This window comes from Xyrauchen texanus, chromosome 6 (genome assembly GCF_025860055.1).
Source record: "Xyrauchen texanus isolate HMW12.3.18 chromosome 6, RBS_HiC_50CHRs, whole genome shotgun sequence".
Taxonomy (NCBI): domain Eukaryota; kingdom Metazoa; phylum Chordata; class Actinopteri; order Cypriniformes; family Catostomidae; genus Xyrauchen; species Xyrauchen texanus.
In genome coordinates, this window is record NC_068281.1 from 18,497,204 (window position 1) to 18,510,413 (window position 13,210).

A 13,210-nucleotide genomic window follows, 5' to 3' on the forward strand; every position below is an offset into this window, starting at 1 on the left:
ATTTTGCCTAAATCCATATGTATCTCTTATGTTCTGTTGACATTTATTGTAGACTAGACAATAATGCTGTATGTATAGAAATTATAATGTCAATTCTGAAATTATTCCATCACATACATTTTTCTTTAAATTCTTTAATACTGAATATTCCTCTGATTTAAAAACTCATTATAAAGATGCACTGATTTTTTTTATGTATTTTTTATTTGTTTTTATTAATAAAAAAAACTAAAAGAATCAAATAGAAATATTAAAATGTATGAAAGAAGTAAAACAACACAAAAGCAATATCAGGTTCCATCACAAAGGTTTTATTAAAGTTTGTGTGCATGTTCATGTCAAGTATCACTCATCAAGAACTGTGTTCCATTATGCAACACCTGTGCCACATTTCCTGTCAGTGCCCCATCCTTCCATACCATCATTAACACAATTATGTCAGCCTTTAGTCTTAAGCCCTGAGTAGTTTGTCATGGTCACAGGTTAGTGCTGTAAAAGAGCAGATAATCACTAGAGGAGTGTCAGTGGCTTGGACTGACTTTTATTACCACCTTCCCTTGAACCAGAGCCCACTGCTCTAATGGCAAAAATGATTGCCATCTGTATGTAGTGAACAGCTTGTAAATAAAGATGAATGGGTATTAGTACATAAAAACGCTTATTGCTGGATTGCTGAGATGATGGTTGCCAGATTGTAAGAAGATGTTAAAATCGACCTCCTGACCTTCACTTAGAAGTGTGTAGAATTGAGAACACTGAAATTCATGCGTACTTGTGTACTTGAATATTTCTGAGCTCTAATCTGCATGTAATTGTATGTGTTATTCATGGAAATATGTTGGTGATATTAACTTGTATGTGTATTTCAATGAGTCAAGTAATATTAAAAACTCTAGCCACAGTTGAAGCTGTTGTAAAATGCCAAAGCAAATTAATCTGGCACGTTGCTCTGCTGCTTGGCAACTATAAAGAGGCAACATTTTATCATAGGTTAATGGACTGTAAGTTAATGCAATCAATTGTTTATTTTGAGATTTAATAAACAATTTATTAAACATTGGTGGATTTTATCATATTGCTTTTGCTGCCATTTTATAAAAGCAATAAGCCAAACGAGTCAGAGTGAAACAGAAGTAAAATCAATATAACACACATCCTTGAGTGGCTTATTGCTTTATTATTCCCCTAATTGTAAGGTTATAAATTCAGTAGCATAAAATCGAAACAGGTTTCAGTAGAAAATATTTGTATAGACTTTATCATGCAATTATTTGGACATATTTTGTATTTAATTTGGCATTTACATTCCTTTCAATAGATACAATAATTTATTACTTTTTATTATCTTGTGTGTGTGTGTGTGTGATTTACAAGAATTTCTGTGGTCTGTTTAGGCAGAGCACCAGATGAAATATTTCTTGGGTTATCCTTTAAAAGTTTGCTTCACTGTTCAAACAGAGAAAAGATAAAAATTGTAGCCAATTTTTTTGGGAGAGAGTGGATTACAGACAGATTTGGAGCTGAGGGTGTTGGTAAGCATAGCAATTATATTAATTCAGCAAACAAACATTCAGAGGTTCAACATCAATATTTCCTTTGCTGTTACTTTTCTCCTTTTTTTCTAGTGGAGGCTGCCTGCCCTGTTATTCTAATGTTTCTTCTGCAGGCAGCGACCAATGAAGCTCATCTCCTGTCCAGACAAAACAAAAGCTAAGCCACATTCCCAGAGTTCAATTTGCTGTTACATCGGAGGTCTGAGAATTGGGGTTTGGGCTATGCCTGTTGACTGAGGGGATCTGGCGGGAGGGAACTGGGCTTGAGTGGCAACTTTACATTTTAAGTTTGAAACTGGACATTTTCTTAATCCAGTTCCCAGTGAACTTCAGGACAAGAAAGCATTATTAATGTGGAGAAAAAGTACATGGAAACTGTAAAAACTCCAAGTTCGGAGATGGAAGGGAGGACACGGAGAGCACTGATGCAGTCAAGTAAGGCTCTTTATTTCTCTGCCTTCAGTACTCTGCGTGCACTCTTCTCCGAGCTTTTCTCAGTTCAATCAGATCAGTGTCACACAAACTTTGTCACCATAAACTTCTCTGAGACTTCAGCTTCACAGTACGTGTAAACGTCAAAATAAACTCTACAGCTTCACAATAAACATTTAATAAGACACCCCAGTCACTGGTCACTCATGTCATTCTCTCTCTCTCTTTCTCGCAGTGGTGTGGCTGTTTATATGCCACTTTCCTCATGCTCACTGGAATTAGAGACAGGTGTTAGACATAATTTAGCTCAGGTGCAAGTGCCCTTACCGGTTTCTCTCTCTCCGGGTGGACACTTGACCACGCCCCCGCTGCCACATATCCCCACTGCCCGACTCAGGCCGCGGCGCTATCCGGCCAGCCTAACACCAACAACACCCCCCACATTTCTGGAAAGGAAGTCGGCGACAGCATTCTGCGACCGGGGTCTGTGGACCACCTTTAATTTGAAGGGCTGGAGAGCCAGATACCACAGGGTGATCTGCGCGTTGGTATCCTTCATGCGGTGAAGCCATTGGATTGGGGCGTGATCTGAACAGAGGGTGAAGGCCCACCCCAGCAGGTAGTACTGGAGAGTGAGGACCGCCCACTTGATGGCCAGACACTCCTTCTCCACAGTGCTTTGTCTCCCTTAAGGAGAGCTTACGGCTTAATGTACAGCACTGGGCACTCCTCCCCCACCACCTGCGAGATTACGGCCCTCAGTCCTCTGTCTGAAGCGTCCATCTGCCAAACAAAAGGGAGAGAGAAATTAGGTGCATGCAAAAGCAGCCCCCCCGCAAAGTGGGGCTTTAACCTGCGTGAATGGCTGTTGGCACTGCTCCATCCAATGGACCTGCTAGAGCCCCCTTTGTAGTGAGATCAGTCAGCAGGCTGGTGACATCCGAATAATTATGCACAAATCTCCAGTAATAGCCAGCCAGCCCCAAGACCTGTCTCACCCCCTTTTTGGTCTTGGGGCTCGGGCAGGTCGCAATCGCCGCAGTTTTGTCCATTTGTGGATGCACCTGCCCGTAGTCAAAGTGGAACCCCAGATACCGTACCTCCACCCTCCCAATCGCGCAGTTCTTGGGGTTTGCTGTGAGCCTGCCGCAGTGATCTCAGGACCACCCTCAGATGCTGCATGTGCCGCTGCCAGTCATTGCTATAAATGATAATGTCATCCAAGTAGGCAGTGGTGTAAGCTGTATGCGGCCTGAGGATTCGGTCCATGCATAAAATTTAGACACCACGTTGACTTTTCTATAATCCACACAGAACCGTACAGACCCGTCGCTCTTAGGAACTAGAACAACCGGACTGGACCATTCCCTGTGGGATTGCTCTATTACCCCCATATCAAGCATCACATCCTATTCTTCCCGAACTATTTTCTTTTTGTGCTCGGGCAAGCGATAGGGACAGCTACGTACCATCACTCCTGGTTTGGTCTTGATGTGGTGCTGGATGAGGTTCGTACGACCCGGTAGAGGGGAGAACAAATCTGCAAATTCTTGTTGCAACTCGGCAACCCCTGCAGGCTGATATGGTGAGAGGTGGCCTCCGCAAGTGACCGGACTATTATAATTAGGTTTTATGTTTAACTGCAGGCCTAGCTCTGCCCTCTCTGGAACTACTGTAGCCAACGTCACAGGGACCGCCTCCCTCCATAATAGAGGGTCTTAGAGTTTTGCTCTAAGATCAAGAACAAACTGAATTTCATTATTTGCTATTTGAAGGTCCCTCCTCCCAAGCTTTGTGGATGACGTCAAGCACCCATCAGCTCCAATGGGGAAAATCCCATAGAGGCTTGTGGGATCTCTCACACTGCGAATAACAGGGGGTCGAGACATTTATCCCAATTTCTAGCATCATTGTGCACGAACTTACGAATCATGTTCTGAAGTGTTTTATTAAATCGCTCCACCAGGCCATCTGTCTGCATATGGTAAACGCTGATGCAAATCGATTTAATACCCAATAGTTCATAAAGCTTGCATAGTGTAAGTGACTTAAAGGTTGTGCCCAGGTCGGTGAGGATTTCTTTCAGTATCCCCACCCGGGAGATTACTTTGAAGAGTGCCACCACAACACTATGTGCTGAGATGTTGCTCAGAGGCACTGCTTCCAGATATCGTGTTGCATAATCCACTAGGACTAATACAAAGAGATGTCTGCATGCTGACCGCAAATTCTTTCAAAGGGGACCTTGATTAGCGGAAGAGGGCGCAATGGCGCTTTTGGGGTGTCTGGTGAGTTCACCAGCTAACATTCACGACACGTCGCACACCACCTGCAGACATCGCCGCCAATGCCTGGCCAATAAAAATGGGCTAATAAGCGGTTCAGTGTTTTTCTTTCCCCTAGGTGACCTGCCATCGGATTATAGTGAGCCACCTGGAAAACCATTTCACGCAGATCACATCTCGTCACTTTTATGCAGGACCCATCTGCGCATATTCCCTTTAATACATTTCTAAATTCAGACCAATTAGTCCCCAAAATCAGCGGATGGGTGAGGCGGGAACTAACCGTGTCCTCCACTCTATGTTTTGTTCCCCGAAATTTAATCGATGGGGCACTGTAGAGTTGGGGGGCACCACCTTGGGCGGGGAACTGGAGGACCTCGGCCAACTAGGAGGGCTCCATTGGGCATACTTCCAGATCCCGGGTTTCGGCACCAGTGTAAGAACTCCAAGTTCGGAGACGGAAGGGAGGACACGGAGAGCAATGATGCAGTTAAGTAAGGCTCTTTATTTCTATGCCTTCAGCACTCTGCGTGTACTCTTCTCAGAGCTTTTCTCAGTTCAATCAGATCAGTGTCACACAAATTTTGTCAACATAAACTTCTCTGAGACTTCAGCTTCACAGTATGTGTAAACTTCAACATAAACTCTACAGCTTCACAATAAACATTTAATAAGACACTCCAGTCACTGGTCACTCGTGTCGTTCTCTCTTTCTCTTTCTGGCACTGGCATGGCTGTTTATATGTCACTCTCTCCATGCTCACTGGAATTAGAGACAGGTGTTAGACATAATTTAGCTCAGGTGCAAGCGCCCTTACCGGTTTCTCTCTCTCCGGGCGGACGCTTGACCACGTCCCCCACTGCCACAGTAACCAAATTGCCAAAATACCACAGATTACTAAAGTTCTTGCTAATATTGTAATAGCATAATACATTGATATAGGACCTCCATTAAAAAATAAGAAGCATTCATAATCTAAATAAGAAGCATTCATAATCTTTCAGGTATTTTTTTTATTAATTAATCTATTTTTTTATTATGATAATGGTGGCTAATGAGTTACCTAAATGTATTATGGTTATAAAGTTTAACACACACACAATGGTAAGAAAATGATCAAGAAGCCTAACATGATGTGAATTGAAATACAATTATTAAAAATTAAATGTTTTCCCATGAAAACATGATTTTTAAAATTTTGATAAGAGAAGGGAAAAAAGATCTTACACTCTGCATGATTTTTGGCCTGTCACCTGAAATTTTTCACACTCAAATTTCAAAGCTCCCTGTTCGCACATACAGTTGACTAATTTAATAAAACTTGCTTCGTTTTACACCGCCTACATTTTACAAAATTATTGCAATAATTAATAAATAACATTCCATATGTTTGCAATTTTATGATAAACATCATTTTTTTTTAAATAGTTTTTTATGTCTAAAGTTTAAAAGCATGCCATTTCAGTTCTGTTTCCTCAATTTTTCAAGCAAAAAGACAGATTTTGTTCCACTGGCTGACAGCAAGTAAGAATTGTTTTTTGAAAAAAAAATAAAAATAAAAAAAAAATATATATATATATATATATATATATTTCCTCTATCACATTCATCACATGATCTGAAATGTAGGTGGTGCTCTAAAGCATTTTAGTCATCATCCATAGACAACAAGTATTTTTTAAAGCGTTTAGAACTTCCAAACTGTTTTGTTGAATATCTTGGCTTTTGAGTTGTCTAGAAGCCCAATCTAGGTGTCATTGTAAAGCAGAGAATCACAAATTTACAGTGATGTGTAACATTTAATATTCTATAGATGAGAACCGATTTTGCTGATGATTTGTTTCTCATAAATGTTCTACCGGACTTTATATTTTGTTCCAAATATTTTTGACACAACACTGGATTATTCACCTAAGAAAGCTAACAAACAAGTAAACAAGTAATTTCTTAATTAAGCTTTTTAAGACATTTGCATTTTATACCTTACCGAAATAAAATTTCACTTTGTGATTTTTTTTAAATAACTCAAACTGTAGAATAATTGCAACAAAATAAACTGTACAGTCACCTTCCTGAAAATGAGAGCTTTGATTTGATTTATGACTTGTCCATTTAAGTGCTATGTGAAGGACTTAATATAAAAATAATTCTACAATGTAAACTCTAGGTTGGGCCAATTTGCAACACATGCCTGTGTTTTCAGATCATATTTTGTTATTTATGTTACTAAACGCAAAAGTAATGGGATTATCTGAACAATTCAGATTCTAAGCTTAGAAATAATAAAAAAATGCCTAATTTATGCATCCAGGGCCTCACCACGGTTTTCTATTTCAGAAGATGTGCATGTATGCACCAAGGGACATGAGAAAAATGTAAACATCTATTCAAACAAAATAAGTGAAATTGTTCATAATTCACCCATTTGATTTAATTATGGTAACAGAATATTTTAAAATTGCCATCATTAAATCTTTAGTTAACAGATAGGCAAGATTAAGTTGTTAGCTTAAAGACTATTAAGTTGTTAGTTAGTAAACAGGATTCTTGAATCTCATCCCTTTGCACGATCATATTTACATTACTTTAAATAATAAATATGTATAACGTAAAGTAAAAAGCTCAAAAATCGTCTGATAGAACTTCAGGCATCCAACCCATACTGCGCCAGTCTCTGCAGGGCTAGGAACCAACGTTATTGCCCGTTATTTCCGTACGACACATTTAAATGTTACGGTCCTGGGTCAACGGAAAATAGCTTGTCCCTTTTTCTAGACTATTATAGATTTTTTTAGGCGTTTTCCCTTATTTCAGTAAATAATTATCTTTGTATAATAAATTCATTTTCGAATCTGTTTCTATCAGTTGTTGCTGTAGTCGTTTTGACGTATGCTCATGACAGAGTGCTCCACATGAGCGTCTGCTTCAACTGCACATCCACACGTTTACTGACTGAACACTTCACAAATCATAAACATTTGGACAGCCAGTCCAGGTAAGCGTAGAATGTTCTTGAATTATTATACTTAAACATTGTCGGCAACGGTAATGTTTTGCAGTACATCGTAGTAGTTGAGCTAGTATGGATGATGAAATATATGACCTGTTAGGAGTAATGTCTTGAGAAAGCAGGTTGAATAAAGAAGAGTCAACATAAGGTTGTGCATGTCAGTATTTAAAAATGTTTTGGTATTTTATTGTAAGCGTAGAATGTTCTTGAATTATTATACTTAAACATTGTCGGCAACGGTAATGTTTTGCAGTACATCGTAGTAGTTGAGCTAGTATGGATGATGAAATATATGACCTGTTAGGAGTAATGTCTTGAGAAAGCAGGTTGAATAAAGAAGAGTCAACATAAGGTTGTGCATGTCAGTATTTAAAAATGTTTTGGTATTTTATTGTAGGTACACTGAATGTGATGTTTGGTTTGTCCTGTAGGTGTTAGGTATGGAGCTGCAGGCTGTGCTGATGGCAGCTGGTGGTGGGTCCAGAATGATGGATCTCACATATAACACCCCTAAACCCCTGCTGCCTGTGGGGAACAGACCCCTCATCTGGTACCCTCTCAACCTGCTGGAGAGAGTGGGCTTTGAAGGTAAAAATGCTGTCATTGCAGACCATTAAGTTTATTAAAATGCTGTTTTTGGTCAGTATCATGATAAGAATGAGTGTTTTTGTTTTCATGTATTTGGCACCTATACAGCCCTGTATTAGTGCTTGATGGATTGATCACAAAGCGCAAACCACAAAGACATCGATATATTACAAATAACTGCAGAATGCTTGTCTCTCAAATTCAGCCTTTATTACTCTGGCATTTCTCTTCTGTCCAAGTGGGAAACTGATATATCTGTCTATATCTATCTGTCTGTCTATCTATCTATCTATCTATCTATCATTAAAATAAAATTACAAAATCTTATTTTTTTGAGTTAGGCTATTTGGTCTGTATTCATTACATTATGGCAGAGGCAATGTGCACAGAAGTGCAGAAAGAGAGAGATGCAATAGATGCTATTTACACTAATTGTAAATAGCAACTTAAAACATCTTCTTTGTGCTAAGTGCAAATACAGCAGTGTTAGATGCTATGTGTACCCCTAATTAAATACTAACAGACAGTATAGGGGCATCACTACAGTGTGTTTATTTAGATTCCCACAGACACTTTTCACCTAACCCTAACCTTCCCTTACAGAAATGAACTATGGTTTTACTACAGTAACCATATATGGTATTTTGTAGTACAATCATAGTAACCACAAAATAAAAACATGGTTATTATATAACACCATATTACTATAGTAACACTGGTTTATTGGATTCAAACTGTGGCTTCCGCCAAACAAATGGTTACAACAATATTACTATTGTAAAACCATGGTTAATTTTACCTGGATCTAACCTTTATCTCAACTCCCGACCTTCATTGTGACCAAATCTCTGTGACGAATCAGCCTTCATATAATTTTATTTAGTTTTAGTAGTAATATTATTAATGGAAGTATTAAGAGTGGAGACAGGATACAGGATGGGATAAAGTGGGGCAAAAGGCGGATTTGAACCTGGGTCGTCGGCAGGAAAAAAGTGCACAATTTCTGTGTTTCCACCAGACTATATTACACCTATAGTGCAAATATTCACTCCGATATTCTTAATTTTTCAATATTCTTTATATATTTTTAGCCATATGTATAATGTCTGTAAATGCTCTCTTGATAAGTCAAGTTAAATGAAAAAAAAAAAACTTAACAACTGACCCAGTGATTTAGGGGTTTTAGGTCCTGAAATACTAAGCTCTTTTCTGCAAGGTTTTTATGCCCTTAAAGCTATTATTAGTTGAAAATATGTAAATAATGTTATTAGTTATTAAATTATGTGTTGTAATGTCAGACTGAATGGGGTGTGGAGAAATATTGAAATGTTTCAAAATAGCTTACTAAATTCGGTTTAGTTCTATGATTCATAATTGCACATGAAGATAAACATGAAAGATGTCTGTGTGTCCTTAAATGTATTTAAGCATTCAAATTATCACATATATGGAGGTCAGTGGATTGCATAAGTGACAAACTATCTGTAAAAGTTGTGATGGGGAAAAAAGAAAGCCTGCTTAATCTGGTCTGTTGCTATATACCCTTTTGTAAAGGTCTGTAGGGCATCTCTAATCTAATATTTGAGATGAAATTGCCTTATCTCCTTATTAAGGCCTTCACATCTCCAATTATGCACATGCTCTGTAAAAGGAGACCTTCTTTAGGCCCACCCATATTCTTGCAATGCTGTTTTGGAGCAACGTATGGAAATTAACGGTGCTGGGAAATAACTACAATGCATAAATTACCTTCATAAAATAAAAATAAGGACTTAAGTGTTTTTTGTTGAAATAAATACAGATAATTTACTGTAGAACCCTGTGTTCCCTTTATTGCTTCAGTTACTTGAAAGCCAGTAAAGGAGGCATACATTTTTGAGTATCTGTTTTTAATACCTTAATCATAATAAAGGTTTATTGTTCACACCTTACCGTTTTGACTAACCATTCAATCCAGCTGGTGTGGGGTTTGTGGGTATGGCTCTTTGCCTGCCCAGCAGTACAGTATGCACCTTTATGTGTGGCACAGTCTGCCATGTTAACTGCCAGAGTGCCAGCCAACAAGACCCTGCAATTAACTTTTACAAGTCTTAGCACAAACTATGGTAAGGAAGCTGCTTTGCTAGAAAATATTTGTGCTGTAAAGCAGGATTCAGGGACAAGTCTTTACCAATTGGCCAAAATTCTCTTTCTCTCAGTAGGCAAATGGCAAATAATTCACAAAGACTCGATTGAAGGCTGTAATATATTTTCTCTAAGTATTTTTCCCTAATCGAATGAAGTCTGAGGTTTTGTAGGCAAAATGTGTGCTCTGGACATATAATGTATTGCCAAAGTATGTTGGCACAAGACCCTACACCCTATGTGCTTGTTGAATAAACCATGTAAAGTTCATATGGACTTGGTCCTCTGTTGGCCATTATTATCTACTTTAATGCAGTTCAGTCAAGGTCTTCCACACCCGAACCAGTACAGTAAACCATTTTGCTGGTGGCATCCTTTGACTGTGCCACGCTGAATATCACTGAGCTCTTATTGCATGACTGTATGCTTGTTTTTATATACCTGTTAGTAATGGGTATGGGGCTGGGGCTGTAGTGTATCTCCTCCAAACCATTTCCTGCAAAATCAATAATCTTGCAAAAACTGCTATCATGTGCTTATAATGTGCATGACTGTATAAAATACATACCAAAAAAAACTTTTTCTTTATTTTTGTTTCACATTTTTTTAGCAGCCAAATTAACATCATGACCTGTGATCTCTTTCAGAGGTGATTGTCATCACTACTAAAGAGGTTCAAAAGGCCCTGAGCACAGATCAGCGTCTGAAGACGGATGTGAAGATGAAGCTGGATGTGGTGTGTATTCAGGAGGAATCTGACATGGGCACTGCAGACGCTCTCCGACACATCCAGCAAAAGATCAAGGTGCGTACAGTGTTAAAATCGTGGAGAACTCTGAGAAAATACTGAAGCTTGCTCTAGAACAGTGAGCTGATTTGTTGTAGTGTTGTCAAAAATACCGGTACCCCGGTACCAAGTCGGTACTCAAACAAAAAATTATTTACGATACCAGAATTTTTGAAGGTACAGAGTACCGGGTCTACCCGTTACCCATGCAGAGGCGGGAACTTTCGAACGCTCACAACAAGCAAAAGATTGCGGCAAGCAAAGCTGAATCTTGTCGAAATGAAAAGTGGAAAAAGCCAGGTAATTTGAGGCTGATGAAAAGGGAAACATCATAGATCAGCAAAAACCTATTTGTAAACGCTGCTTTCACAATTTTCTGACGAAAGGAGGAAACACGTCAAACTTAATAAAGACAGACACCTGGATTTATTCAAGCAAATAAAGCAGGTGAGTTTAAAAGCATATTATCATTTACATTAGGGCTGAAACGTTTAGTCGACATTATCGACATCGTCGAAAATACAAAATTGATTAGAAAAATGTTCGTTGTAGAATAGCGGTTTGATCTCATTTAACGTAACATGAAATCACATTAAACTGTAACGATATCGTGCGAGAGCAGCAGTTCACGCCTGCTGAAGGAAGAATTACACAGATCAGTCCAGATGCATTCTAAACTTTCACAGTTTATTTTGTAGATCCCAAAGTATTAGGGAATGATTAAAAACAAAAGTACATTCAGAAGCATGTACCGTTGTGGAATAAGCGGAGGAGGCGGAGCTCTTTATAGGAAACATCCCGGCGTAACATCTTAAATGCAGTAAAATTGCTTTATTAAAGTTCAAATAATACAGAAGCAGGTAATGTTAATAACTATAAACTCAGAAACTGGCATTTCTCTGTGTGTTCAATGAGTTGCGCGAATGTCCCGATCTAATGGGGAGAGATTGAAACTGCACCCGGCTGAGAGAGAGACTCTATAGCAAGCCGTTTTAACTTTTATTCATTTCCAGGATATTAATTCTTGATATCAACCATTCAATTTTCACTAGTTAAAATGTCTATTCTTGAAATCAAGAATTACGTGGTTACTAGTAAACATGTCTATTCTAGATATCAACAATTATTTGCTACTAGTAAAAATGTAAATTTTTGATATCTGAAAATGTATTTATGATATCAACATAATTTCAGATATCTAAAATGGCTTTCATACTAGTAACAATCACATTCATGATATCAGAAATGAACATTGTCACTAGTGAAAATGGAATTATTGATATCAAAAATGAACATTGTTACTAGTAGCAATTCAATTGTTGATATCAAGAATAGACATTTCATCTAGTGACAATTGAATTCTTCATATCAAAAATAAAGTTTTTTACTTTAATACGAATTGTATTTCTGATATGTGAAATTGGAATTTCAACAAGTATGAAATCAAATCTTTATATCAACAATTGATTTTGAATGGCAGGCTATGGTGACATTTCACTAATGAAAATACAATTATAGTTTTTACTAGTTGAAATACAATTCTTGATATCAAGAGTGAGCATTTTAACTAGTAAAAATGTAATTGTTGATATCAAGAATTAGTATTGTTACTAGTGGAAATTTAATTTCTGATGTCAAAAATTGCCATTGTTACTAGTAGATATCAAATTTCTGATATCAATAACTATCATTTTAACTAGTGAAAATTGAATTGTTGATATCAAGAATTAATATCCTGGAAATGAATAAAAGTTAAAACGGCTTGCCATAGAGACTCTGCCTCGGGGACATCATCCCTCGAGCGTGCGCGCTAAATGCAGCTAAATTGGAACGCGATTGCTCACTATAATATTTAATCATAATATATGTCACTGTGCATTTCTTATCATGAAGAAAATTGGCAATATGCAGCTTTATTAATAAGAGAGCACTTTGCACATTAGTTTGGAAATTGTTTTTTATTAATTCTATTGTATGCTTGTTTATTTAGGCTTTTTTTAGTACTTGATAAAAACAACAAAAAGTTGAAGCAAATCTTATATTATGTTCAAAAATACTTTAAGCATACATTGTTCAGTTTTGTTATAATTAAAAAATATATTTAAATTAAAGTGTTGCTCAATGGCATTTTGTTCTTATTTCTGCTGCTAATGTTTTGTAGACTTTGTTAATAAAAGAGTTTTGTTTAGTAACCTGTTTTTGCTTTGGTACCGAAAATGGTATCGAGTACCGTGAAATTTCACTGGTATTGGTACCGACTACTGAAATTTTTGTACCGTGACAACACTAATTTGTTGTTTACATCTAAGGAATCATTCTAACTACAACCTCATAAGTGATTCATTGGACTGAATTTGGAATGCTCTACATGGGCAGCAACACTGTGCACCACACAAATAACACTCAAAACACAATTGAAAATTGTAGATT

The 13,210-nt window shown here is 37.6% G+C and overlaps 1 protein-coding gene across 1 annotated transcript in view; it reads left to right on the forward strand.

Annotated features, from left to right (window-relative positions):
* Window positions 1-7,001: 7,001 nt before the first annotated feature.
* eif2b3 (eukaryotic translation initiation factor 2B, subunit 3 gamma) overlaps window positions 7,002-13,210 on the forward strand; it is a 61,686-nt gene continuing 55,477 nt past the window's right edge. Inside the window, exons 1-3 of the mRNA XM_052128443.1 lie at window positions 7,002-7,266; window positions 7,713-7,869; window positions 10,641-10,798. Coding sequence (XP_051984403.1) covers window positions 7,722-7,869; window positions 10,641-10,798 — 306 coding nt within the window. The 5' untranslated portion in view covers window positions 7,002-7,266; window positions 7,713-7,721. The remainder of the gene's footprint in view (window positions 7,267-7,712; window positions 7,870-10,640; window positions 10,799-13,210) is intronic.